This window comes from Paroedura picta, unplaced genomic scaffold (genome assembly GCF_049243985.1).
Source record: "Paroedura picta isolate Pp20150507F unplaced genomic scaffold, Ppicta_v3.0 Ppicta_v3_sca21, whole genome shotgun sequence".
NCBI lineage: Eukaryota > Metazoa > Chordata > Lepidosauria > Squamata > Gekkonidae > Paroedura > Paroedura picta.
The window spans coordinates 4,088,443-4,114,879 of record NW_027518618.1 but is presented as its reverse complement, the minus strand read 5'-3'; the positions used below and the strand labels follow the sequence as shown (position 1 = coordinate 4,114,879).

Here is a 26,437-nt window from a genome sequence, read left to right as displayed (position 1 = left end):
TGTGGAATATATTGATTTTATTGAGTTTTTAGATTCTGTAAACCGCCCCAAAACAGTATGTCCAAAAGGGGTGGTCTATATATAAATGAATGAATGAATGAATGAATGAATGAATGAATGAATGAATGAATGAATGAATGAATGAATGAATGGCCAGACCAGAAGTCAACACAACAGCATGTTTTTCTTTTTAGTTTTGAGGCTACGGTGGTTTGGGTGCAAAGACTTTTGTGAGATATCTTGCCTTTCTTTCCCTATAATTTGTTTTCCCTTTTCAAATGCCTCTAATAGGGATTTGGCTAAATATGAATAAATAAATTCAACAGAGTCACAAGAAACCAGCTAAACACCAGGCATCTTTGCCCGTAGCAGTGGCTAGTCAGAGGTACACTGCCTCTAAACATGGATCCACATAGCCAGTGATCCAGCTGGACCAGGACCTGTGAGATCCAGGTTCAAATCTACCATGAAGGCCAGCTGCACACTCTCAGCCAAGCATGCCGTATTTATTTAATCCATGTTCCGGGCTATGGTTTCTTTTATCCCCTCTCCTGCATTCTCTCCTCACAACATCCCTGAGAGGTGGGCTAGCTTGAGAGAGGGTGGCTGGCCAAAGGGCATCCAGCGAGCTTCCATGGTGCAGCATGATTTGACCACACTCTGACCACCACACCACGCTGGGTGTCCTTGCAAGGTCACTGAGAGGATGCAACAGAGGGGAAAAGGAGAGGAATGCAAGCCACTTCGGGTCCCCTGTGGGAAGCAATGCGGAATCTCAAAGAAAGTCCATTTTTATTTATTTATCTTCTTAGATTTTTATACCGCCCTTTCCATACGGCCCAGAGCCGTTTTTATATTTATTTTCTTTTAATTCTTTCATTTGTATACCGCCAGACCCGCCAGGCGGAAATTGAGCGTGGATTTCTCGGAGTCCGTGCCGCGGAATAAGGGGCCTCCCTTCGGAGCAGCCACACCGATCGGCCCTGGGCATGGATGAACGGCGGCGCTCTCCGCGGGCTCCGCGTCCCGATCGCCCAGCCGCGCCCCCCCTGCCCCCCCCCGGGGCCCCCGCGCCGCCCGTAGTAAAAGTTGCTATTAATACCCGCCGCCACAGAAGCCGCGCGGCCGGGGAGCCTTGGCGGAGCGGTTGGGGCGGCGAGAGGGATTCCCTCTGACGTCATTGCTAGGATACCAAACAAACACAGCACAGACAAGCCCATATATGGCTAATTGCGTCACAGGACCTCCGGCGAGGCCGGCCGCGGGATCCCCGGCCCTCCCGGCCGCAGGAGACCCCCGGGGCGGGCGCCGGGCAGCCCCCTCTGGGCCGGGGGGGTGGCGGGGTGTCGGGCGGGGGCTGCGGGCCCGGGAGGGGGCGCGGGGGCGCGCGGGGACCCCGTTTCGGCGCGGGGGGCGGGGCCGCTGCGGGCGACGTCACTAGGGGGGGCGGGCCCCTCTCGCATAAATAGGCTGCCCGCCCGGGCGTGCTCCATTCATAAGACTTGGCCCGCGACGGGAGCGCAGCGGAGCTGGCGGAGCGGCCGCCCAGCACGGCCGGACTTTGGGGCGCACTTGGGGGGCTTCGGGGCGGGGAGACGGAGACGGAGGCGCCGCGCTCGGGACACGCGTCGGGGCCGCCCGCCATGCGGCGCTGAGCAAAGGAGCAGGAGGAAGACGAGGACCCCGGCGCGGAGCGGCAGCTGCCCCGGAGACTCTGGATTTCCCGGCCGGCCGGCAGGCAGGAGCGGCGGCGCCCCCTCGGCCCGGCCCGGCGCACCCCCCTCGCCTTGGCTTCCCGGCGGCCCCCCCGCCCTCGCGGCCGCGGCCTCCCCCCGGCGCCCCCGCCCAGGGAGATGTATCAGGGCTTCCCCGGCGACTACGACTCCGCCTCGCGGTGCAGCTCCTCCCCGTCGGCCGAGTCCCAGTACCTCTCCTCGGTGGACTCCTTCGGCAGCCCCACGGCCGCCGCCGCCGCCGCCGCCTCCTCCGCGCAGGTAAGCCGGGCACGGCGCCGCAGGGCTCGGGACGCCGGGGCAGGGCAGGGCAGGACAGGGCGAGGGGCCGGCAAGCGGGCGAGCGCGGGGGGCCGGGCATGCCTGCGACTGGCCCGTCGGGGCGCGGGGCTGAGCGGCCGGGCGGAGGGCAGGGGCGGGCGGGCGGGCGCTTCAAAGTTGCTCGGGGCGCGGAAGTTTCCCAAGTGCGCGGGGGGGGGCCGGGGGGGCGCGGCAGCCCCCCTGACCAAAGAGCGCCCCTGCCCTGGGCTCCCGCCCGTCCTCCCGCCGGCTGGCACCCGCCGCGCTCGCTTCTCCGCTTCTCCGGACTCGGCTTGCCCGGGGTCGGCGGCCGCGCAGGCGCGCAGGCAGGGCGCGAGGGGGAGGCGAGCGCGCGGGGGACAGGGAGGCGGGGTCGTGCGTAACGCCTGACGTCCTGGAACGCTCCGTGCTGACGCGAGGCACGTACGGAGCGTCGTCCTCCGCCCCAGGCCCGCGCGGGTTATTTTGGAACGCGGGGCCGCCCCCGTTGCTAAGGGGCGGGACGGGCGCGGGCCGCGCGCGGATTGGCCGAGGCGCGCAGGGAAGCCACGCCCCCGCCTCCTGCGCTGGCAACTTTTCTACATGAAAGGCAGCGCCGCGCGCGGAGTTAAAAATAAGCCCCGCGGTGGGGGGGGGGGGGGAAAGGGGGAGGCGCCCCCCCAGCCGAGGCGGCTCATTTTGGGATGCGGGGCTCCTTCCTGGGGGGGGGGGGCACAATGCATGCCGCAAGAATCCTCCGGGGGGTCAAGTCGGGTCGTCGCAGCCCTCCTTGCGGGGGGGGTTAAAACGGAGGGGGCGCCCCCCCCAGAGAGCCCTGATGCCCGGGGTTGCGGCTCCCCTCCTTCCGATGGAGATGCTTTGGGGGGGGGGGGACACCGAGGTCCCGGTTCTCTCCAGGCTTCCTCCCCCAAATAGCCTCCAGGGGTTTCCCAGCCTACACCCCATTCCCTGCAATGGGGGGGGGGCACGGCAGTATCCCTGTTGCCTCGGGGTGCCCAAACGCTTCCTGTCTAGACGTCTGAGGACTACAATTACCATGAGCCCCTGCCAGACCATGGATGCCTGCAGAGCCACAGTGTGGCTGCTCCTGACCTACAGTGGGGTCTGGGGCAGGGGCAAGCAGAGTTCTTCCTCCCGACCTCTCAGCCGAGCCAAGGGCGCCCTGCCTAGTGTGGTGGGCTCCAAGGTGCCCCAGACATGTTCAGACCAACACCGCTGCCAGTCTGAATCTTTTCAGGACTGGTCTGGCTTCTCACGATAACCCCCTTCCCCAACCACTGGGCCACCTCCTTGCCAACCTAAATCCTTTCTTTGGGTTTTTTTTTGTTGTTGCAAATTCCCATATGAGGCTTCCTTTGTTGCCCCCTCCCCCTAAAACACCCACTGCCCTCCCCACAGTAAGTAGGTCTGTGTTTAGCCCCAGCGGGGTCTGACAGCCATGCCTTTGGAGGGGCCCTTTTGGTTCTACTGAGGTTGGCTCAGGGCACCTTCCCTCTGCCTGCCTGGGGCCTTCCTGGAGGAGGGCAGAGCTAGACCAGGCGGCCTGGGATCCATGCAAGAGAGTGGCTGCCAGCGCCTTTCCGAGGCTTTCGGTCCTGACAAAGCAGCAGGTGGATTGTCCAGGGAACGTCCCTGGGGGTCTCATTCCAGCCCGGTCTTAATCGTGCCCGCAGCACAGGTACGGCTCTTTGGAGACCGTTCTCAGGGGAGCGGGTGACCTGGGGAGGGCTGGAGTCCTGGAAAATTGGCTTCTAGTGTCTAAACACGAAGAGATTTGGTGTGTGAGCTGCTCTGGCCACCCCGGAGCCTGCAGCACAGGCCAGCGAAGTAGATTCTGTCCCCGGCCTTCTTCTTCTTCTCGCCCTGATGGTGCTTTGGGCTGAGAGGTCCGATTCCCAGGCCCTCGGCTCTTGTGCTGGTCAAGGAAGGGGGGCCCTTAAATAGGTATCCTGGGATAATTTGGAAAGGGCAGAGTTGAGATCTGAAGACAGGATGGGCATATTATTGGTGGCAAATGCCCAGAGGCCATAAATTATTTGGCTTGTTGGGGAGGGGGGGATAGAAATACAGCAGGCTGGGGGTGTTCTGATTAGATTGCTGCAGAGACCAGTGGCCACTTCTGTCTTGGTGAAGAGTGATTGCTCAGTGCAGCTCTCCCCCTGAGGACTGTCCCAAGGTGGCTGACTAAAATTCAGCTGAGGTTTCAAACTGTAACCCAGCTCTCCTGACTGCTCCCATGGCCCAATTCATTTCCGGGGCTTGAAACCCACGTTTCCACCCTGAACACGCCCTGCCTTGTCCCCAGGCTTCTCCCTCCAGACGTCCGGTTCAGGCGGCTGTGTCTGAAAGGCCAGGGCTTGTTTTATTTTACGTTTTTCTAGTCCCCCTCTCTCACAAGGATTTAAGGTGGATTCCACAGAGTGAGCAAATACAGTCACATTCGGAAACCAAGGCGTTAGGATTCTAGAAGTCTGGAGCCCCCAGAAAGAACAACCGCCTACAGAATTTACATGAAGAGGGATCCTACTGGCTATGCCCAGCAGTATGGATCGCAGTTCCTAATAATTTGTCCAAGCAAGATGATAAGCCCCTTGGTCCAGTGCAGTCCTTTGACCTGTGCAGGAAGCCCCTCCTGAATGGAGGGGCTTTGCCAGGGCAGCAGGACACCCCGTGCCAAGGGCTCTTGCAGAATCCACAGTTCTTGTCTAGCCCCTGAGAGTGTTCTCTTTTGTCCGTCCGCAGGAGTGCAGCGGCCTTGGGGAAATGCCTGGATCCTTTGTGCCAACAGTGACTGCCATTTCGACTAGCCAAGACCTCCAGTGGCTGGTGCAGCCCACCCTGATCTCCTCCATGGCCCAATCGCAGCAGCCCCCGGGCCAGCAAATGCCTCCGCAGCCGCCCCCGGTGGACCCCTATGACCTTCCCGGCACCAGCTATTCCACTCCGGGCATGGACCCTTATGCGGGGGGGCCCTCGACAGCCCCGGTCGCTGCTGCCCCACAGCGTTCCACCAGGGCCCGGCCCCGAAGGACGCGAGAGGAAACGGTGAGCTGGGAGGACTGTAGGGCCTTGCTCCTCCTGTGGAACTACCTCTGGGGAGACAGCAACGAGGTTACTAACTCCAATAATTTTGCACCCTACAACTAACCCTGCGCTTGGGGGCCCCTCCACTCCTCTCTCCCCAGCATGCGGGGAATGTCAACCTGTAGTTGCTGCTGTTGGGTTGGGAATACTTCAGGGTGGCAGTGTGATGCTTGCTTTTCTTATTGTGCTCTGCCTCCCCCCCCTCCCCCCCTGCCCAAATGTTAGGGCTAGTTCTGACTCTGCTGGTGGACCTCCTGATGCCCCTTTGGCCATTGTGGAACACAGAGGGTTGGACTGGGTGGGCTGTTGGCCTGCTCCAACATGGCTTTTCTTTTGTCTGATGGAGGGATACTTGGGGGGGGGGCACAGTGGAAGGGCTTGGGGAGTTCTTGCCCCTCTAGTGGACTTCCTGATGGCCCCTGGGGTTTGGCCACCATGCTGGACTGGATGGGCCATTGGCCTGATCCAACATGGCTTCTCTTATGTTCTTAAGGCTGCCATTTTAACTTGACTCGTTCTGCCTTGTTCATCAGTGTGGCCAACTAGAAGCAAGCGGGTCCTAATGCCCCCGAACTGGGGTTCTCCAAATCTAAAATTTGGCACCTTCTAACTAAAGAGGGGGGTCCCTTTTCACGGCATTCGGGGCGTGAGGCCTTTGAGCTCTTCCTGGGAATGACCCCTCTGCCTAGGAAAGGGAAATCCTGAGCTTACCTTCTGCTTGACTGACCGCCTCTCTGTTGTCCCTGGCAGCTAACGCCAGAAGAAGAAGAAAAACGCCGTGTCCGCCGTGAGAGGAACAAGCTGGCGGCAGCCAAGTGCCGGAATCGCCGCCGGGAACTGACAGATCGACTGCAGGCAGTGAGTGGGTGCTCCGGAGGCTGAGGCTTTCAGGGGGGCCAGAAATATTCGGGGGGGGGGAAGAGGGGGGCTTTTTGAGCTGCACTTTCCTGCCCATCCAGTCCACACAAGGGTGTGCGTTTGGGCTCAGAGCTGGGGGGAGGTGGTTGGATTTTGGACCCTTTCATAGGTGGTAGCCAACCTGAGGCCCCCTTAGTATTTTGGGTCTCTGACGTAGCTGGATGCCCATTTGTAAAGACACCTGTCCCCCCCACCCCCGTGTGTCCATTATATGCTGTCCGGCGGCTTCCGACCTACAGCCCGTCCGTGAATTCATGACTTTTCATCCCTTGGAGTCGTCCCCACCCCAGCAGCCCAGCCAAGCGTGAGGCTCCCAGGGTTACAAAGCAAGGGGTTAAAACCTCGAGTCAAAGAGGAAGTTTTGAAGGAGGTGTCTTTAGATGCGATAGTTGTGAGCCCAGTTCTCTGGATAGTAAAGGCCGCTCTTTGTATCTTGCATTACTGGGGATGGGCCTCCTAGGGAAGAGGTGGTGGTAGGGGGACAGGGCTGCTCTCTCTCGGGGGCACAGAGCTCTTCTGAGGGGCAGCAGAGGAGAAGAGGGCTTGAAATAACCGGTCTAAATTACTTGTGGAAAGGTGCCGGCTGGATTTTAGGGAAAGACTCTGACTCCTTCACAGTCAGAGCAAACGGCAGCCTCAGGGGATACTGAGCTCCATTCCCCTGGTGATCTTCAAGAGGCAGCTGGATGGATGCTTGTCAGGGAGGCTTCAGGCTGGTCCTGAATTGAGCAGGGGTGGGACTAGACGACTGCTGTGTTGTAGGATGAGACACTCCTCCTCTGAATCCCAGAGCCAGGAGGCAACATCAGGGGAAGGCCTCGGCCTCCCTGCCCTGTGGCTGGCCCTACAAAGGAACTGGCTGGCCCCTGGGTGAGACGGGAGGCTGGACTGGATGGGCCCTCCCTGGTCTGACCCAGCAGAGCTCCCCTGATGTCCTTAGGAAGGCCTCGGCCTCCCTGCCCTGTGGCTGGCCCTGCAGAGGAACTGGCTGGCCCCTGGGTGAGACGGGAGGCTGGACTGGATGGGCCCTCCCTGGTCTGACCCAGCAGAGCTCCCCTGATGTCCTTAGGAAGGCCTCGGCCTCCCTGCCCTGTGGCTGGCCCTGCAGAGGAACTGGCTGGCCCCTGGGTGAGACGGGAGGCTGGACTGGATGGGCCCTCCCTGGTCTGACCCAGCAGGGCTCCCCTGATGTCCTTAGGAAGGCCTTGGCCTCCCTGCCCTGTGGCCACCACCAGGGACCGGCAGGCAGGCTAGGGCATGACCCGGTGGGTGAGATGACCACTCCAGCCTCTCTCAGGCTGGGCGTTGACGCTGCAGAGTGACCAGCCCCCCTCCCCCTGTCAAGCCCAGCCTGCCCTCCGCGTCCCGTCCCGCCCGTCCCTTCTTGCGCCAGCCCTCCACTGACCCCATGCTGCACCTCTTCCCCAGGAGACCGACCAGCTGGAGGAAGAGAAAGCTGAGCTGGAATCCGAGATAGCCGAGCTGCAGAAGGAGCGGGAGCGTCTGGAATTCGTCCTGGTGGCTCACAAGCCCAGCTGCAAAATCCCCTACGAGGATATCCCTGAGCTCAGCGAGCAGCCTGGCCCCTCCGCCGAGGTGGGCTCGCTGGCCATGGCCGTGAAAGAGGACCCCTTTGGGCCAGCGGCCTACTCCGCGGGGCCCCTCCACTACCAGCAGAGCCTCGGAGGCGTGCAGGCCCTGGGCCCGGCGGAGGTAGCCTTTTCTAGTTCTTACTTTACACACGGGGAACCGCTGGCCAGCTCGTACCCGGCTAACCCTTCCTATACGTCTTCGTTTGTCTTCACCTACCCAGAGGGAGCTTCCTGCGGAGCCGCACACCAGCGGAACAGCAGCAGTGACTACTCCTCCGACTCACTGAACTCCCCCTCCCTCCTGGCCTTGTGAAACTCGAAACAAACAGACCTATCCGACCACAAAAAAGGCCAAACGGGAAACCTCGGAATCTCGCACGCGCCCTCACGGATAAAGCTCAACTGTGCGCACAATTGCTTGGGGGCGGGGAGAGACGGAGCCCCCTGGCATCCCCCCCCCCCAGCCCAGCCTGCCTCTCGGACCACCCAAAACAAACTGACGCAAAAAGCCCTGCGCTTGACAGCCACTGACGACGCCTGCTTGCTGCTCGGGAGACCCTTGGTGGTTGGACCTCAGAGGACGCGGCGCGTGGTGGAGAGTCTGGCCTGAGGATCGTCCCTCCTTCCCTTCCTCCCTCCCCCATTTGGAGCTCTTCTGATTTCCAAGCCGGAGAAGACAAGGACATGTTTTGGGAGCAGGAGTTGGAGTTCTGCCCCTTGGGGAATACTCAGCTTTGCTTGACCTCTGGGACTTTGGGTGTTGGAGAGCAGGTCTCGACCTCCCCTGCAAGCAGGCTCCCATCTGACTTGTGTTGGACTGCGATGCTTCTCTCTCTCCCTCTCTCTCTTGTGACCTTTGTAAGGAACTGAGCAAAGGGAAGGGCCCCGTCAGCCAGGAGAAGGGAGCTCCCTCTGTCCCCTTGCCTTCCCTGCATCCACTGGCTGGGTGCATTCCGGGCAAGTTGAGCGGTCCAAGCCCAACCTGTATCTCGGGCCTCTTACCCCCCCTTGCTTTTAATCTCAGCCCCACTGCAAGGAGCGCCCTTGGGCAGATTCCCTCTGGTGGAGGAGGTCAAAGGGCTGCTGGGAGCCCTCAGGCTGTCTGAAAACCAGTTTCCCAAGGCAAAAAAAAAATGCTTTAAAACGCCTTGACCTGGGGGTCAAATCTGAGGCTGGGCTTCAGTGTTTCATCCGATGCATGTTTACTTGGAAGTAAATGCCGCTGCCTTCAGTGGGGCTTAATCCTTGGTGGGCTTGCTGGCCTTATTTCAAGGAGAGCTGAAATTAATTTTCACTATTTGTTTTTAAAAGAGAAATTCTGGTTGACTCGTTCCCTGTAGCCCATCCAGAAGGGAAATGCTGCAGAGGTTTTAAAAGCTTTTTAGCTGCACTGAAGTCCAGGCTCCTGGGGCGGGCGGGCGGTGCTCTCCCCCCCCTCTCTTCGTTCCACTAAGGGATAATCCTTGAGCCGGGTCTCCCCCCCCCCCTAGAGTGACTCCTTTTCCACTTGGGGCCTCCTCTCCTTTGCTCGGTTTCGCCTGTGGGTGACGAGGTGACTCAGAGACTGGCTGGGCTCCTGGGCTGGGGGCTGCTGGGGCTGGACGGGGGCTTGGTGATATACTGTGAATGGACCTCTTTCCTGTACAGACTCAATTCTCGCTCTTCTGAGGCTTGCATTCCTGCTCTTAGCTGCTCTTACCTCTGCCTTCTTTGCCATGTGCTTGTGATTTGAAGGTGGCTTCCCCCCCCCCCACTTTGTGCCTCTGTGCCCCCCCCCCCCAATTTCCTTGTTCAAACTGGCCTTTCACAGAGCTGCCCAGATGCTACTTGGGGCTGGAGCCCTTTCCCCCTTTCCTGACTGGCCACATTGAGGGGTGACACCCCTTAAAACACCCACCCATCTTGGACTTCCCAGCTGGCCTGTATTGGCTGCCCCTTCCTCCTGCCCCACTCCAAATGCCCTCCAAGCATCTGCTCTGTGAGACAAGGCCAAGGGCTGATCCCCCCCCCCCTTCAGCCTGGGAAATCTGCACCGCTGAACATCCAGAGTGATTGTGTGCACCTGCATGGACAGACCCCCCTTGCCCTGCCCCATTGCCCAGGAGCTGCCTGTCCTTTGCTGTCCAGCTGGAGCGACTCTTGTGCTCTTCCGCTTGTTCCGGAGCGACAGCCGCTTGATGCTGCTTCTTGCACACCGATAGCCTCTTGCTGACCCCCCACCCCAAGGGGGCTTGTGGACTGGGCCAACTGCCGTGTTGCTTTTCGGATCTCTTGAGCATGTCACAACGCAACGCTTAATGTTTCCCAGGACTTCTTCTTGTGACCAAGCTCTTACTTTGGATGTTTTTTGGTTTCATTTTTTTTTTAAATCTATAGTTTTATTTTAACTTGTTTTGTTTTTTTAAAAAAACGTTTTTGCTTATTATACACTTTGCTGGGGATGGGGGAATATATTTTTTAATTTTTTATTATTATTATATATTATTATTATTATTATTTCCCCCTTAGCCAACCCATGTTTGTAATATTCCTGTGATCTGTTTTTATTGAGCCGGGCGGAGCCGCCGGAGGGGATGCAGGGAGATCCCCTGGACTCCCCCCCACGGCCCCACCTGCCCTGCACTTAACTGGTTAGCAAAATGGCAAATAAAAATCTGCTTTGAAAATGCACTTTTTAATTAGGAATGTAAGATCTATTTTTTCAAACATGTAAAGAAAAAAAAGGGGGGGGGAACCAAAAACCAGCATTAAAGTGCAATAAAAGATCCCGATGCCAGAGATCTGCCTTGCTTTTTTTGCACTAAACCCCTTTCCCTTGAGGGCGGGGAGGGGGAGGCTTTGGGCCGGGAGTCAGGGCTGTGCAAAAAGCTCGGGGTCTCCTAAATCCTATTGTGGAGCGCCCTCTACTGCTAGAAGGGGGGCACTGGTGGGCAGGAACATCCTTTTCGGAGTCCCTTAACAGTAGCAACAGCTGGTTGGTTCTTCTAACCCAGGGGTAGTCAAACTGCGGCCCTCCAGATGTCCATGGACTACAATTCCCAGAAGCCCCTGCCAGCAGATGCATCTGCTGGCAGGGGCTTCTGGGAATTGTAGTCCATGGACATCTGGAGGGCCGCAGTTTGACTACCCCTGTTCTAACCCAATGCAGGGTGTAAGGGCAACAGTCTCCCCCTGTTGGGCATCCCCAGTGTGGCATGCTTTAAGGTGCGCTGCCTTGGATGCTGTGGGTTCTACTGAGCGACTGCATGACGAACAGAACAAAGTTTGAGTCCAGGGGCCTGAAAGCTTCTACCCGGAATACCCCTTGGCTGGTGTTGGAGGTGCCTCTGCACTCAGACTGCCGGACACACGATGAGCAGTTGTGCATAGGCTCATCTTCCGTGGGTTGTCCGTAGTTCTTTCAAAGCCCATGGTGTGTGCTGCTGACCAGAACGAACAAGGAGTCTTCTGTCAGTTTGCAGGCGTTCCGTAAGTCCAGGGTCAGCACAGCTCTGAGGGGCAGGGGCCTGTGCGGTCATTAAGCCTGCCTCTCTGGTTCCACTTGCACATCATTTCATGCTCTTTCCATGTGATGCAGATGTGCTACTTTAACAAATGAAAAAAAAATCCATGACTGGATGGGGGAGCAGAAAATCCATAATATAGTTTTATAGGCTGCCCTTCCTAGTTGGCTCAGGGCAGTGTTTAATAGGCTGGCCAGAAAACAGAGGGGCTAGAACAGAGTGCTGGCGTATGGAGCTGCCCTAGATATGGTACAGAGCCAGGCTCTTCCTCCTGCAATGACTCTGACAGAGACCCCTGGAGCTGGAGGGCTTTCTTACCCTCGCAGACTCTGTTCCCGGGGCCAGCAGGCTGTGGGGCTCTGGAGAGGCAGTCCGAACGGTTGCCGCTTTAACTGTAGGCCAAGCAAGTTACGTGTATGCAGAAAACAAAGCCACGCAAACCACGGATGATGTTTTTTAAAACATGTACTAAAATTTAATATTTGGATGGGAGCTCCACTTTTCGGTTTGCTCGCTGGGATGCTGCAGACTGCAACCGGTCCTCGACACTCCCGGGAGACCAGGGTCTTGCAGCTGAGGCCTCTGGCCACCGTGGCTGCTTCTTCCCGGAGGGTCAGGAAAGCGTCTCTCCCAGGGTCGATTTGCAAGGGCCTGCAGAGCCGTGTTGGCAAAGGAAGCGGGGACTGACTCCCGTGTCGCGGTGGTGCCCCGTGGCCAGTTTGCAGCTGTGGAACCCTTGAGGCCCAAGATCCTGTTCCTGCGGCAGAGAAGCCCTGCGGGGCCCTGGGCCCTTGCCTCCTTCCCTTCCCTTCGGACCAGAAGGGGTTCTCCGTCTGTGGAATTCTCACCAGCCATTCCTCGTGGGGCATGCAAGTGGGGAGGGGGCTGGGACTCCTCCATCCTCCCTCGCTGAGACCACCCGGCCAGGGGGAGGGCACAGATCCTGAGTGTGTGTGGTGACTGTTGTAGGGTCTTCTCTCCCCCAGGAAGCCATTGCATGCCCCCCACAGGCGTGAAAGAGCACAGAGGCCAAGGGACATACCACGTTTTGTAACTCCTGCCCCCTGGATTTGGCAGGTCTGGGGAGGAGGGAAGGGGGCAGCTAGATCCATCCCAGAGGAGGGGTGGGGAGAGAGACTGGCCTCCAGTCAACAGGGCAGAGCCCAGATGGGCGAGGGGGTCAACGGCACTGCCTTAACCAGTTGAATGCCGACCCTGATTTCCTTGTCTTTGAGTGGAGGTGGGTTGGGAAGGGCCCCCCTGAGACACGGCTGGGCCAGGCAATGGCTGTTTAGTGCAGGGAGAACCGGCATGGCTGCAGCTGGACCGAGGGTGCATGCGGGATGCATGGGCTGCTTGCCCTCCCTGCTGGGGAGTTGGCCCTTCTACCTCCCGCAGGCAGTCAGGGGCAGCTGCATGGCCAGTGGGAAAGGCCTGGCCTTGCGTGGGGGCTGAATGACGAGGGAGCCCCGTGCGGGTCATGACGGCTGCAGGAGCAGGCAGCTTGGAAAGGGGTTATGCGGATTAATAACGGAGGAGACACTTAGCAGTGGCCGCTAGCCAGGGGGACCGAGTCCTCTGAATCCCAGAATCAGGAGGCAACATCAGGGGAAGGCCTTGGCCTGCCTGCCCTGTGGCTGGCTCTCCAGAGGAACTGGCTGGCCCCTGGGTGAGACGGGAGGCTGGACTGGATGGGCCATCCCTGGTCTGACCCAGCAGGGCTCTTCTGAGGGTCTTCTCAGGGGAAGGCCTCGGCCTCTCTGCCCTGTGGCTGGCTCTCCAGAGGAACTGGCTGGCCCCTGGGTGAGACGGGAGGCTGGACTGGATGGGCCCTCCCTGGTCTGACCCAGCAGGGCTCTCCTGATGTCCTTAGGAAGGCCTCGGCCTCCCTGCCCTGTGGCTGGCCCTCCAGGGGAACTGGCTGGACCCTGGGTGAGACGGGAGGCTGGACTGGATGGGCCATCCCTGGTCTGACCCAGCAGGGCTCTTCTGAGGGTCTTCTCAGGGGAAGGCCTCGGCCTCTCTGCCCTGTGGCTGGCTCTCCAGAGGAACTGGCTGGCCCCTGGGTGAGACGGGAGGCTGGACTGGATGGGCCCTCCCTGGTCTGACCCAGCAGGGCTCTCCTGATGTCCTTAGGAAGGCCTCGGCCTCCCTGCCCTGTGGCTGGCCCTCCAGGGGAACTGGCTGGACCCTGGGTGAGACGGGAGGCTAGACTGAAGGGACCCTCCCTGGTCTGACTCAGCAGGGCTCTTCTGAGGGTCTTCTCAGGGAAAGGCCTCTGCCTCCCTGCCCTGTGGCTGGCCCTGCAGAGGAACTGGCTGGCCCCTGGGTGAGACAGGAGGCTGGGCTGGATGGGCCCTCCCTGGTCTGACCCAGCAGGGCTCCCCTGATGTCCTTAGGAAGGCCTCGGCCTCCCTGCCCTGTGGCTGGCCCTCCAGAGGAACTGGCTGGACCCTGGGTGAGACGGGAGGCTGGACTGAAGGGACCCTCCCTGGTCTGACTCAGCAGGGCTCTTCTGAGGGTCTTCTCAGGGAAAGGCCTCGGCCTCCCTGCCCTGTGGCTGGCCCTGCAGAGGAACTGGCTGGCCCCTGGGTGAGATGGGAGGCTGGACTGGAGGGACCCTCCCTGGCCTGACCCAGCAGGGCTCTTCTGAGGGTCTTCTCAGGGAAAGGCCTCGGCCTCCCTGCCCTGTGGCTGGCCCTCCAGAGGAACTGGCTGGACCCTGGGTGAGACGGGAGGCTGGACTGAAGGGACCCTCCCTGGTCTGACTCAGCAGGGCTCTTCTGAGGGTCTTCTCAGGGAAAGGCCTCTGCCTCCCTGCCCTGTGGCTGGCCCTCCAGAGGAACTGGCTGGCCCCTGGGTGAGGAAGGAAGCTGGACTGGAGGGACCCTCCCTGGTCTGACCCAGCAGGCCTCCCCTGATGTTCTTTTGATGGGAAGCAGGAGGAGGCTCAGAGCTGTGTTTCTGGGGGTGGGTCTCTCTTTGAGGCAGGCATGGGATGAGCAGGCAGATATGCAAAATGCATGGAGCTGAGAGTAAAGAGTGTGTATATGGGGGGGAGACAGAGAGGAGGGGGGGTCATTCATTCTGCTTTTGCTTTGGCTGTTGGCAGCTTGGCCAGCATCCTAGGAGAAAAAGAGAGAAAGATTAAGCATGACACACGAGGAGTCCTACCTCAGGGCTCCCCAGCCTTCTGGCTGCTGTTGTTCTTGAGCCCATGGCCCTCTGATGCAGTGTGACCGGCGTCAGAATGGCTGCCAAAGGAGGCGGAGCCAGACACAAAGGGGCTGCCCCACCTTCAGCCACACAGTGAGGATCTTTGGGCCTTGTTGGCTGCTGCTGCCAAAGCGACTTTAAGAAAATCTGCACAGAAAATCTCCCCAGTGGCCCCCTTAGATGGGTCTTCAAGGTGCCCCTCCGGGACTCAAACTTTGCTCTCTAAGCCTGGATGAGGCTCAGGGGCTGCAATGGGATCAAGCAGGAACTGTGAAAGGTTTTCTTTAAGAAAGGACAAAGCTTCCAGCATCGGAAATGGCTATTTGAATTCAATGTATAAGTCCATAGCGGATGGAGTCCCTGAAGCAGCCGGGGCAAACTTAAATGGACTCCGGGGGATGGTAGAGGACAGGAAGGCCTGGAGGATCATTGTCCAGGGGGTCACGATGGGTCGGACACGACTTCACACCTAACAACAACAACAAACCCATCAATGGCCATGGAAATACACACAATTGTTGCCTTGGTTGCGGGCGTTAATGGGCAGCTGTCTCTTGCAGAGGAATATCTGAATTTCCCTTTTATTTTTCTAGACGCTCAGCCTGGCAAGGGTGCCAAGTGCCAGGGGTGCCCCCAATTCCACCCATGCCAGTTTGCGGGCACCTGCCCAAAGGCAGCAGTTTTCCTCTCCTGGGCCAGGACCTCTTTGACTTTCCAGCTCTCTTTGATAACCCCTCAAGGTCACACAGGGCTGCTCCCAGGAAACTGCAAGGACTTCTTTGCCAACCAATCAGCGGCTGGGCCCCACCATTCGAGGATCTCCTTTCTTCTGCACTGAGGGGAGGAGGGGGCAGCAGAGGGGAAGGGAAAGGAGCACACGGCCACTTACTTTGCCCGCAGGTTACTCAGCTGGTTCCTCACCAGCCCTACGTACTGGTCAATCTGTGCCTGGAAGGAAGAAGAGACAGAGAAAGAGAGAGAAGTGGCCCTTGGCTTGAATTGGCACCTTTTCTGTTTTTTAAAGTGCGGCGGAAACCCTGGCATTTTTCTCTGTGCATCTGTGCCCTTACTGATTCCTCGCTGCCCCGTGTTCATGCGGATATCAAAGGCAAAGGCAGTCAGGTACGTCTCAGCCACGAGGAGCCCTCTCTTGAGGTACTGGGCACTCGGGGGTCAAAAGGCGGCTGGGGGCTCCCAAGTAGTGCTACAGCCCCCCCCATCCCTCTCTTCCCCCTTCCTGGCCTCCTCCTTTATGTTTAGGAATCAAACTCTGTCTTAAGCTCACATGGAACTGTTTTATACTGAGCCAGGCAGGTCAGCATTGTCTGCTCAGACCGGCAGGTGCTCTCCAGGGTTTCAGGCCTGACCCTTCTGATGGGAGAGGCTGGAGACTGAACCTGGGACCTTCTGCATGCCAAGTGGAGGCTGCTCCACTGAGTCATCATCCCCCAGTCCTCAAGGGAGCTCAACGCTCCTCCCCCTCCCCTTGCAAAATACCCACCTGATGTTGCCTGTAGAGCAGAGGGAAGGTAAAAGCACTTATAACTCCTGGAGACAGAGAGAGAAACAGAGGTTAATGCAATAATCCTGTGCATTTCCGCCCTGCCCCATTGCCCCTCAACGCTATCTGACAGGAGGACATCCCCAGGAGGCGTAGTCCTCCCCTGGGGCTTGCACTTTGGAACACTTCAGAAATCCCGGGCTCAAAAGAAAGGTTTTGCCAGATTAGTGTGTGAGCACCCAACCAACTGATTTCCAGCGGCCCAAAAGAAGCAGGGTGGCCAGGAGCACTGGAAGACGCCAACCCATCCCCAGCCCACCCCACACGCACCCCACAGGTGCCTTACCCAGGATTAGAAGAGTCATTCCGTTGAAGACCGCGCCCACGTACGTGAGGATGTAGAATAGGAAAGCAAACTACAGAGCGGCAGAAGAACCAAGAAAAGAAGGAAGAAAGGAAGGAAGGGAGAGGTTTGTTTAGGGCTCGGATTCTCCTTCTCGTCACTTAAGAACTAAATCCAGAACCTTTTGAGAGCAACCATAATACAAAGAGCTGCGAATGGGCAGGCAAGATCCATCTCTCTTCCCCATCACCAGAAGCTGTTTCAGCAGCTGGGGGATTTAATCCTTGGCACCTGCTGAGACAAACTGGCACCCGGAGCCCAGGCTGCCAGTGGAGCTTTCAGTACACAAAAGATCTTTTGGCCCGCTGGGCATGGCTGGTACCGCATGCAGGACCCCAACAGTGGGGGGAAGGGGTGAGAATGTAAGACCTCCCCAATTGGATCAGGGGCACCCCAATGCAAGTATTCATTTTGCTGGTTTGAAACATTTGCCAGCCGTCTTTCTCCTTTGTGGAACTCGAGGCAGCTGAAGAAGAGTGCTTGGGCAATAAATGTTTGTTGGTTTTAAAAGTTGCCACTGGACTCTGATCTTGTTTTGTTGTGGTGCTTCAGACCAACACGGCTACCCACTTGGATCTAATATAAAAACAGAACGAAGTGGGAGCCCAGCCGGGCACCTTTAAGAGTGACCAAGTTTTATTCAAGGTGTGAGTTCTCGTGCGCATGCATGCGTCCTCCGACAAAGGTGCCCCTGGACTCAAGCTTTGTTCTGCTACTTCAGACCAAGACAGCTGCCCACCTGAATCTATTAAAACAACAAGAATTGATAAAACCCAAAACAAGTCACAGTACAGAAACTTCAGATAGGACTGCCAATAATAATAATAAATAAATAAAATAAATAAAATGGTTTTCAGCTGTGTCTGTAAGATGGACAGTTACTGGGCCTTCCTGGGGAGGTTGTCCCATAATGGTGGGGCTGTCACCGAAAAGACCCTGTCTTGTGTGCCCACCACAGATCAGCTTTGGTTGATGGGACAATCAGTAGGGCCCCTCCCTGTGATTGTAACGCCTGGGCAGGAGCGTGTGGGAAGAAGCAGTCCCTCAGGGACCCTGGTCCCCTGCCCTTTGCTATGCTGAAGCTGACCAGGTGTGATCCTGTCCAGTGGGGAGAAGAGAGACATCTGGGGAGCTGCTACTCCCTTGCATGCTGCCTGAGCCCCCTGGCAGATGAAAGAGCGGTAAATAAATAAAGTGCATAATAGAATGAATAAAGTGCATAATAGAATAAATAAAGTGCATAATAGAATGAATAAAGTGCATAATAAACCATAAAGGTTAAGGATTTGCCTGATGGATCTGGGCTCAGAAGCTCATTTGGTCCACCGTCCTCTTTCCAGATATGACTAATCGGATGACTCTGGGAGACCTACTTTGGGGCAGGCCAAACTGTGGCTCTCCAGATGTCCATGGACTACAATTCCCATCAGCCCCTGCCAGGAAATGCTACGAATTGTAATCCATGCGAATTGTTATCCACGGACCTCTGGAGAGGCACAGTTTGGCCACCTTTGACCTACAGGCCTTGGAAAACATGGCCGCTTAGAGGGCGGACTGGATGGCATTTTACCCTTCCCACCCCAAATCCCGCCCACTCCTGGCTCCGCCCCCAAAGCCTCCAAGTATTCCCCAACCCAGAGGTGGCAACAGTAGGTAATGGGTATCGGTTTCATTTCTAGATACGATCAGAAGTCTGTACGTCTCTTTCTGTCTTTCAATGGCATTTGATAATTCTTCATAAAACACTATTACCCAAAGCAGGGGTAGTCAAACTGCAGCCCTCCAGATGTCCATAGACTACAATTCCCAGAAGCCCTGGGAATTGTAGTCCATGGACATCTGGAGGGCTGCAGTTTGACTACCCCTGACCCAGAGCAACATTTTCAAAAAAGAAATTCACTGCATTTGGCCAGTCAGAGGCCCTGCTGGGCTGCAAGTCCCCCATGTCCCTGCCCACTTTCTAAAGGCCCTTAGCAGGTGCCGGGAAGAATGCTGGTGGGCAGAGTGGTGCCCACGGGTGCCGTGTCGGAGACCCCCGGCGTGAACAAAGCTCTCACCTTAATGGACTCCACCAAGTCATCTACCAGGAAGAGGCGCTGAATGGACCGTGTGCCGGAGGTGGAGTAGAAGACCACGCGCTCTGTCAGGCGTTCCAGCTGCTCTTTCGACAGCCCCAGGTCAGCATCCAGCTGAGCCCTGCCCAGGAGAGGAACGAGGAAAGAGGAGGGGAAGGTCAGGGGCAGAAGGCCGGCAGGCCAAGGAAGCTGCCCAGTCTGCTGTTCCCGCACAGCCCCCTTGCAAATGACCCATTTATTGATTTCCCAGATTTCTCACGGTTTTTATGCCGCCCTCCCATGACCCCGGCAGACTCCCCCACCCCCCCGCCCCGCTTGGTTCCAGCTCCGTCGACTCACTGGAAGGGGTTGGCGCCTTCTCCCCGGTGAATGGCGTGGAGAACTTTGCTGTAGACCCTGAGAGAGATGGTGACGGCCAGCACTGCCAGGGAGATGTAGGAGACCACGCTGACGATGCTGAAGTGCAGGAGGCACAGCAAGGCCACCATCAGGCTGGTGAAGACGAACGTCGACTTGCGGGTGTCCCGCCAGTACACCAGGTCTGCCACTGCAGCCAGAGCCCCCCAGGCAAGAAAAACAGGGGAGGGCGAGAGAGCGGGACAGTCAGTCTCAGCGGCCTCTGCAGCTCCCAAACAGTGGCTCTTTCAGGGAGAGGGCCAGCCAAGATTTTAGTCCATAGGGCCACTTCTTATGGAAGCGAGCACAGGAGATTTATTTATTATATATTTATATACCGCCTTCCCCAAAGGCTTACATCAACCAGGAACAATACAAACGACCCAGTTTATAATAATACAATAATAACAACAAACATTATGGGATGATAACACCTGGGGAGGACAATAAGCCAACACGTACTGATGGCCCAGTGGGACGGGCGAGTCTGCAGAGATGGTCGTAGGAGGGGGGCTCAGGGGGGCCAATGGGAAGCGATGGGTCGGGTCGGCCTCACCCAAATGCCTGCTGGAGGAGCTCCCTTTTGCAGGCCCTGCAGAACTGTTTGAGTGCTACGGAGTGCTTCTGACCGGCATCCCGATTTCCTCCCACGGTCCCTGCACCAAAATCTAACCTGTGTTCCTTGCCCTCTTTGTGACAAAGCTCATTTTCTATCTAATCCTGAAATCAAATCCCTGATGTGATCCTCCAAGCACCTCTCGGAACCTCCAAGTGATTACCTTGAGGCGTGGAGTCGGGATGGGATGGGAGAGTTGCCGAGGTTTTCCGGGGGACTTGTTTTTAGTATTGGTTCTTGTGGCGGAACCAGCCCCCTTCTGCCTTGCAGGCCAGTTCTGTCCTTGCCCACCCTCTGTTCTGGCTGGGTGCCAACTCCAGGAGGGTGGCAAAAAAGGGGCAGCTGGGAGAGGCAGGACCCCTGGCTGCCCCTTTTGCACCCGTGAGGTCCAGCCCCTGTGGTCTCCCCAGCCCCTGAGCCCCAGGGGGGGCAAGTTCTGCAGGGGGCACTCCTCTCTGGGTCTCCCCTTTGCACCAGGCGAGCAATTCTGAGGTGGGGGAGCACTACGTGGGTCAGGGAACCACGACCCACTCCCAGTTTATGGAAGATTCATTACGTGAACAAGGTCTAAAAAGCAGATCTAGCACAGCACAGAGTGAAGCAAGAGAGACACAAGAAAGGGGATGGGCCACAATCCTCCTGCCCCCCCTGCTGAAAAGAGACCCTCACTGTTGTTAATACCTTTGCTCACGAGGGTCTCATTGCATCATCAGCCCCCTCCCCCCCCCGCAGGAACAGGTCCAAGGTGGCTGCTCACCCCTTTTCCCAAGAGCAGGCTCCTTCCCTGATATTCCGGTTCTATAAGGGAGCTAATAAATTACAAAATTCATTGTGCATTCTCCAGACCATGGATAAAGGCAGCAATGCCGAAATGCGTTTAGCCAGTGGTGTTGAGACATTCGTATGTTTAGAGAGTTGGATTTTATCTGAGGCTATGCCTAGAGCCTTTGGGGGTTTTTAAGTTAAAAGGCATTCTTCATAAATACTGGTGACTTTAGAACTACATTTTAGGAACTTTATGATGCACCTCAACTAGCCCTATTTCCCTTTTTGGTTCCTGGACCCTCGATTGGATTAATATTTTTCTCTTTGTTGTTGTGGATTAACTTAAACCCTTCCCTCCCACCCACAGTGACCCAGGTTGGTGCCATCTTGCCTCCTCAGACGCTAAGCAGGGCTGCCCTGGATGAGACTTGGATGGGAGACCCCAGGAGGAAGTGCAGGGTGGATACGCAGAGCCAGGCAGTGACAAACTACCCTTATTTTATTTATGATTATATTTATATTATATAACGGCTCTCTTGGGATGTAGCTACACATGGCAGGTTATATCTTTAAAAACATTAACACCTTTGACATCTCTGGCCTTGACCAGGGCTGATTCTGCACTTACTTTGTTTTTTCCGTTGTGGATCTGAATTCAGATTGATTTGAACTTGGGTCTTCCTCTATTTCCCCCTCCCCCATTGAAACAGAAAGTGTTCTGCACTTGATTGGGGAAACTCTGAGTGGGGAGGGGAGCCAAGTGCAGTAGGGGTCTCTTTACTCTCTGGGGGGGCGGGAGGATTGGAGACAACAGAGGAGGAATAAATCCAAGAGGCAAATCTCTGCTGAGAGAAGTTAGGGCTTCTGGAGCGCAGTCACTTTAAGACAAGTCTTGCAACCTGGAACCAGGAACTCTTTGAACTGACACCCTGGCCAATCAGGGAAGACTGCTTTGTACAAGGCACAGAGAAGGGAGTTATTTTGCAAAAAGCAGAAATCTGCACACTTCCTGATGCCGATTTTTCAAATATTGAAATGTTTATCCACTTCTGGATATCATGGAGGGGAAGGTAGGGTCATTGAGGATCAATCATGCATGTTGCAGAGGGAAAATTTAAAGTGCCCAAAATCAAAATGGAAATTGAATTCAGTGCCGGCGGGAGGGATTTACGTGGACTGGGAGTGCAGACTACACGCAGGAGAGCCCAGGCTAGATTAATCTCATCTGATCTTGGAAGCTAAGCAGAATCAGCCCTGGTCAGTTCTTGACAGGGAGGACACCAAGGAACTCCCAGGTGGCTCCGCAGAGGCAGCCAACAGGAAGCCACTTCTGAAGGTGGAAAGGTAAAGGGCCCTTCCTATCACCACCCATTTAATCCCAGCCCCAAAGATCTGGCCAGGGTATGAACCGTGACCCTCCTTAACTCTCCTCCTTGAGGACGGGCAGAGGGCTCTGCAGAAATTTCCCCAGCCCAAGAATCCGTTCCCGCAATCTCACGGCCACCGCTGTGCTGATCCCCTCTTTTTCCGCCCATTCCGATTTGGGTCCCTTCCACAGCTACGGACAGCTGAGGCAGGGTCAGTGCTTTATGGTAAGCCGCGGCCACTTTTAGCCCTGAGACGCACAAGGCTCCTATTTTTGTACAATGTATTCCAACGTCAAAGCATCGCATTTGCAAGATGGATGAACGCCACAGCTGTGGCTATTCCCAGTCCAAGATGCCTCCGTTAAAATAAGCAAGCCCAACGCCAAGAAGGAGAATGTGAGAAGTCCTGGGAAAGCCCTCCTCAGCCTTGGAAAAAAGCCTGGCATGCAAAGACGACCCTTCCCCTAGCCCGAGCTGCCTTCATTCTGCAGCCCCCCGCAGCCCCTTTGTGGCTGGGGTGGGACGCTGCCCCTGCAGAGAAGCAATCCTCGTGGTTTTTACCGCTCGCCCTGCGGAATTAACTCACCGGCCTCTTTCCGGTTTCCTCAGCCTGGGAGGGAAGGAGCCGGCCATGGTCAGGTGAAAGGAAGAGGGGAGAGGCCTCCCATTTGCCCTGGAAGCTGACCCTGCCTCAGGGCTACCATGGGTCAGCTTGCAAAACTACGACATCTGACAAGACCCTGCCAAGAAACGTGCCAGTCGCAATGGGAAAGTGCCAAGTGGACTCAGACACGGGGATCTGACAAAGAGAGCTTGGGCTCCAGAAAGCTTCTCCACCAAACATCTTGTTGGACTCTTAAAGTGCTCCTGGATGCGAACCGAGCTCTCCGAGACGGCCTGGGCATATATATCATTTCATAAAGCATGTGGGTCCTCCAGAACCTGGCCTGGTAAAAGTCAATCTTCCAAGCAAGAGTGTAGGAGCACCTTAAAGACTCACAAAATGCATGGAAGGGGAGGGGGTTCCGCAAGAGCTTTCAAAAGCGGCTCCCTGGTCACAGATTTTGGGAGTCTTTCAGGGGCTCCTGGACGCTGGCTCTTTCCTGCTGCTGCAGACAGGCTCACCTGGCCACCCATCTTGATCTATCTTCAAAGCAGAAGAGCTCAATTCGAATCCAGGAACAACTGAAGACACCAACAATATTTTTTGGGGAGGAGCTTTGAAAGATGAAAGCTCTGCTCGCCAGGTATTTAGCTCTCAAAAACTCATAACCTGAAAAATCTCATAAGACTCTCAGAGGCTAGTGACCTCAGTTTTAGCTCCTCTGCTGCAAACCTACATGGATACCCTCTGAAACTAATCCCAGATATGACTCCTTGTGGTACTCAGGGGGGGGGGGACAGGGACAGAAAGGAACTCTGTACATGCCCAATGCACACCTGACTGCTCCCTTCCCCAGGCCTACAGTAAAGATTTAGCAAGGACGGAGGGACAGCCTCCAATTGCACCTGAAGGGTTGCCAAAATGTGTGGCTGAGCTTTAGAGACCAATCCGGCCCCAGATATCTCAGCCTGCCCACTGGATCCGACTCTCCTTTCCGTCAGGCCTTGCCACTTTGCCGGCTTGGGTGCTCGTGGGGCAGAGGAGGGGGCCAAGCGAACAGAGAGGCCAGGGAGGCGGCCTCCTTGCAGCTGTTAGGAGCCTGACGTCCCCCCTCCCCCTCTTCCCAGGCCCCATAACTGACAGGGGCAAATGCCAAGCAGCCATTGGGAAAAGCCCCTGGGGGGGGCAGTGATCAACTCCGACTGCATGCATCTCCCCCTCCCAATCTCCAACTGGGACCCCTCCCCGCCCCCGTTCACCCTGAGGCTTCTGTTCTTCTGTGCCCCCCCCCCCTTAGCAAGCAGACTAAATTGAGGCCTCCAGTAACCTCCAGCCCCCGGGACAATCAATGATTCACACACACACACACCCCGCTCCCTAAAAACTCCCCTGTGACTACGAGGTTCCCGCTGGCACCCAGCCATCTCCCCAGTTGGGGGGGGGGGCAAAAGGAGGAAAAGGGAGTCCCACCTTTGCTAGCCATCGGGCCCCTTTCCTTGCAGCTCCAACGCAGCTCCACGGGGCTCTTCAGGAGTCTTGCAGCAGGCGGGTGTCTGGCTGGCGGGAGGGAGGGAGGGAGGGAGGGTGCGGCATCTGGGGAGGGGGACTGGGAAGAGCGGGCGGTGGGGGGGGAGCTATTAATAGCTGACAAATCCCAGCTGCCGTCTCCCATCACAGAATCCCCATCAAATCTCGCTGGGGAGGTAGGAGGGTTGGCAAACGGGGGGCCTCCCAGGGAGGGGGCAGCGACAGCCGTCAGTGGGAGATGACGGGCTTTGACACAGAGGGGGGGGAGGGGGCCCTCCGATTTTGGTGTGGAGGAAACCGGGAGCCTGAGAAAGGGTGAAGTCTCTGGCGAGTGGGAGGTTGTGCTGCCAGCTCCACGTTGGGAAATCCCTTGAGATTTTTTTTTGGGGGGGGATGGACCTCCATGGGGCACAGTGCCATACCCCCCCCTCCAAAGCAGCCCTGTTTATCCAGGGGAAGTGATCTCTGTTGCCTGGAGGATGGCAACTCTAGGGAAAAGGAGCCCCCTTGAGTGATCAGCCATAGTGGGGGGGGGGGGAGGTATAGCCATTTAATTCAATGTATAATAGTCATAACTAGAGTGGGGATCAGCCCCAGAGCCCTGTGCCCACGTGAAGCAACAGCTGGAGGCACTCTGAGAGACTGACCATGGTTGGCTGGAGGCATTCCACAATCTTCTGAGCTTCACAGACCTCTTTGTCGGACACGGAACCCTGTGATTCTGCCACGGTCCTTAGGTTAAGATAGAAGAGGCTCTTTGACGTATCTTGAGATCACCTGCTTCCTAAACGGCACAGAACCACTGTCTACCGCAGGAATAATGAACAGGAGGTTTCCTAAGCATGTGCAGAGCGCTTTCTCTTTATTCCTGCTGCTGAATAGCCACACCTCCTGCGGGCGCCTCTTGGGTCAGGGGGTGGGACTCTCAGGTGGTGGCCAGCGGCTGTTCATCAGGGCACCCTCTCAGGTGGCCCACAGCAGCCTCAGACACTGTCTCCAAAATCTACTCTCCCCCAAAAACTGGTGCCTTGATTTAGAAGCCTTTGCCATCCTCTCTGCCTGCTTATAAAGGTTCCCCTGGGGACGTTAACCCATCCGCAGAACTGCCGTGACTAAGAGCTTAAGCCAGAGAAGGTCTGAGCAACAGAGAAAGTGGGACCAGGAGCAGCGGATTGAAATTTAATCAAAAGAGTTTTTGGCTAAACTTCCGGAAGAACTTCCTGGCAGTTCGGGTGGCTCTGCAGCGGAGCAGGCTCCCTCGGGAGGTGGTGGGCTCTCCTGCGGAGGTTTCCAAGCAGAGGCCAGATGGCGGCCATACTTACTCCGTGGCTCGCTATGGATTTAGGAAGGCAGGGAGAGGGGAGCAAGCCCTAGGCCGGCCGGCCGGCCGAGGGATTTGGGAATGCTCAGCCAGGAGAAGAAGGGGTGGAGAGGGACAGGGCAGCTTTCTGTAAGTATTTGAAAGGTTGCCACTCGGAGGAGGGCAGGGAACGGTTCCTGTGGGAAGAACTGGTTGACGAGGTAAAAACTGTGGGTGCGCTTGGTAGGAGTGACCGTGTGATTTTAGGGTTAGGGTTAGGCTTTAGGATGCTTAGGGCTGATCCTGCGTTGAGCAGGGGGTTAGACTAGATGGCCTGTATGGCCCCTTCCAACTCTATGATTCTATGATTCTATGATTTTGGACTTCATGATCTTGGGAATGAAGAAAGCTGTACGTAGTCACACATACAGGCTGGACTTTAGGAGAGAAAATTTTAACCAACGTAAAGTTAAGTTGGGTAGAATCCCGTGGTCAGAAAAACTTAAGGAGATGAAGGAAGGTTGGGATTTTTCAAAAAATTAAAATGCTGAAGGCACCATCGCAGAAAATTCCCTTGAGAGGAAAACTGGGAGGAACCCAAAGAAACCAGGATGGCTCCATAAACAGCTTTCAAAAGAACTGTGTGATAAAAAGGATTCATTTAGGAAATGGAAGGAGGACCTTATAGACAAGGAAGAACATAAACAAATCACTAAGGATTGTAGGGAGAGTATTAGAAAAGCTAAAGCTCAGTTTGAGCTTAGGCTAGCAGGAAATGTTGGGGGGGGGGAAGGTTATTTAGTTATATCCAAAGTAAGAAAAAGAATAGGGACATGGTAGGATCACTGCAGGGACAAGGAAGTGACATTGTAAGAGGTGCTGAAGAGAGGGCTGGACCGCTCAATTCCTCCTTCTCCACTTCTCAGTCTTCTTCTGTGAGGGGAATCGTGCTCAACAGGGTGAAATCTTTTCATGTGATGAGGGAGGGGAGTTGTGGCCCAGGATCACTGCAGAGGTAGTCCATAAACACCTAGTTTCTTTAAATGAAACCAAATCCTCTGGGCCAGATGACTTGCATCCAAGGGTGCTAAAAGAACTTGTAGATAACTTATCCATTATTTCTGACAATTCTTGGAGAACAGGAGAGGTGCCAGAAGATTGAAGGCAGGCAAATGTTGTCCCCATCTTCAAGAAGGGGAAAAAGGAAGACCTGGGTAATTACTGACCCGTCACCTTGATGTCGATAGCTGGCAAAATTACAGAACAAATCATCAAACAGTTGGTCCTTGAGCAGCTAGAGCAGATGGCTGTAATTACTAAGAAGTCAGCATGGCTTTCTCATGAACAAGTCATGTCAGACTAACCTTATCTCTTTTTTTGTGGAAGTTACTATCTTGCTAGATCAGGGGAATGCTGTGGACATAGTGTGTCTTGATTCAAGTAAGGCTTTTGATCAGGTTCCACATGATATTCTTGTTGATAAGTGGGTAAAATGAGGTATGGATCCTCTTACTGTTAGTTGGATCAAGAACTGGTT

General features: G+C 56.2%; 2 protein-coding genes across 5 annotated transcripts in view; one reads left to right on the top strand and one right to left on the bottom strand.

The window, feature by feature from the left end:
- The first annotated feature begins 1,514 nt into the window (after nt 1-1,514).
- FOSB (FosB proto-oncogene, AP-1 transcription factor subunit) lies at nt 1,515-10,389 on the top strand. Of its 2 annotated transcripts, XM_077318636.1 has the most exons (5): nt 1,515-1,994; nt 4,776-5,078; nt 5,868-5,975; nt 7,464-7,748; nt 7,849-10,389. In XM_077318636.1, the coding sequence occupies exons 1-5, from the start codon at nt 1,854-1,856 to the stop codon at nt 7,912-7,914; spliced, it is 903 nt and encodes a 300-aa protein (XP_077174751.1). In that variant the 5' UTR covers nt 1,515-1,853; the 3' UTR covers nt 7,915-10,389. The 2 variants fall into 2 exon arrangements, with proteins under 2 accessions (XP_077174751.1, XP_077174750.1); XM_077318635.1 differs by having other exon boundaries at nt 7,464-10,389.
- Nucleotides 10,390-11,580: 1,191 nt separating this feature from the next.
- RTN2 (reticulon 2) overlaps nt 11,581-26,437 on the bottom strand; it is a 37,577-nt gene continuing 22,720 nt past the window's right edge. For 2 of the 3 annotated variants that reach the window (XM_077318621.1, XM_077318622.1), the window contains exons 5-10: nt 18,665-18,872; nt 18,308-18,446; nt 16,194-16,263; nt 15,848-15,894; nt 15,236-15,294; nt 11,581-14,255 (exon numbers count right to left, since the gene is read on the bottom strand). In XM_077318621.1, coding sequence (XP_077174736.1) covers nt 14,213-14,255; nt 15,236-15,294; nt 15,848-15,894; nt 16,194-16,263; nt 18,308-18,446; nt 18,665-18,872 — 566 coding nt within the window. In that variant the 3' untranslated portion in view covers nt 11,581-14,212. Of the gene's footprint in view, nt 14,256-15,235; nt 15,295-15,847; nt 15,895-16,193; nt 16,264-18,307; nt 18,447-18,664; nt 18,873-23,543; nt 23,690-26,437 lie in introns of those variants that run through there. The other variant, XM_077318623.1, reaches the window with a different exon arrangement.

What these genes read in the sequence shown, in the direction of transcription:
- FOSB (XM_077318635.1), top strand. Translation starts at nt 1,854, where the DNA reads ATGTATCAGGGCTTCCCCGGCGACTACGACTCCGCCTCGCGGTGCAGC. An exon ending in CCGCCGCCTCCTCCGCGCAG is followed by an intron (nt 1,995 to 4,775) that starts GTAAGCCGGGCA and finishes GTCCGTCCGCAG; the next exon opens with GAGTGCAGCGGCCTTGGGGA. An exon ending in TGACAGATCGACTGCAGGCA is followed by an intron (nt 5,976 to 7,463) that starts GTGAGTGGGTGC and finishes CCTCTTCCCCAG; the next exon opens with GAGACCGACCAGCTGGAGGA.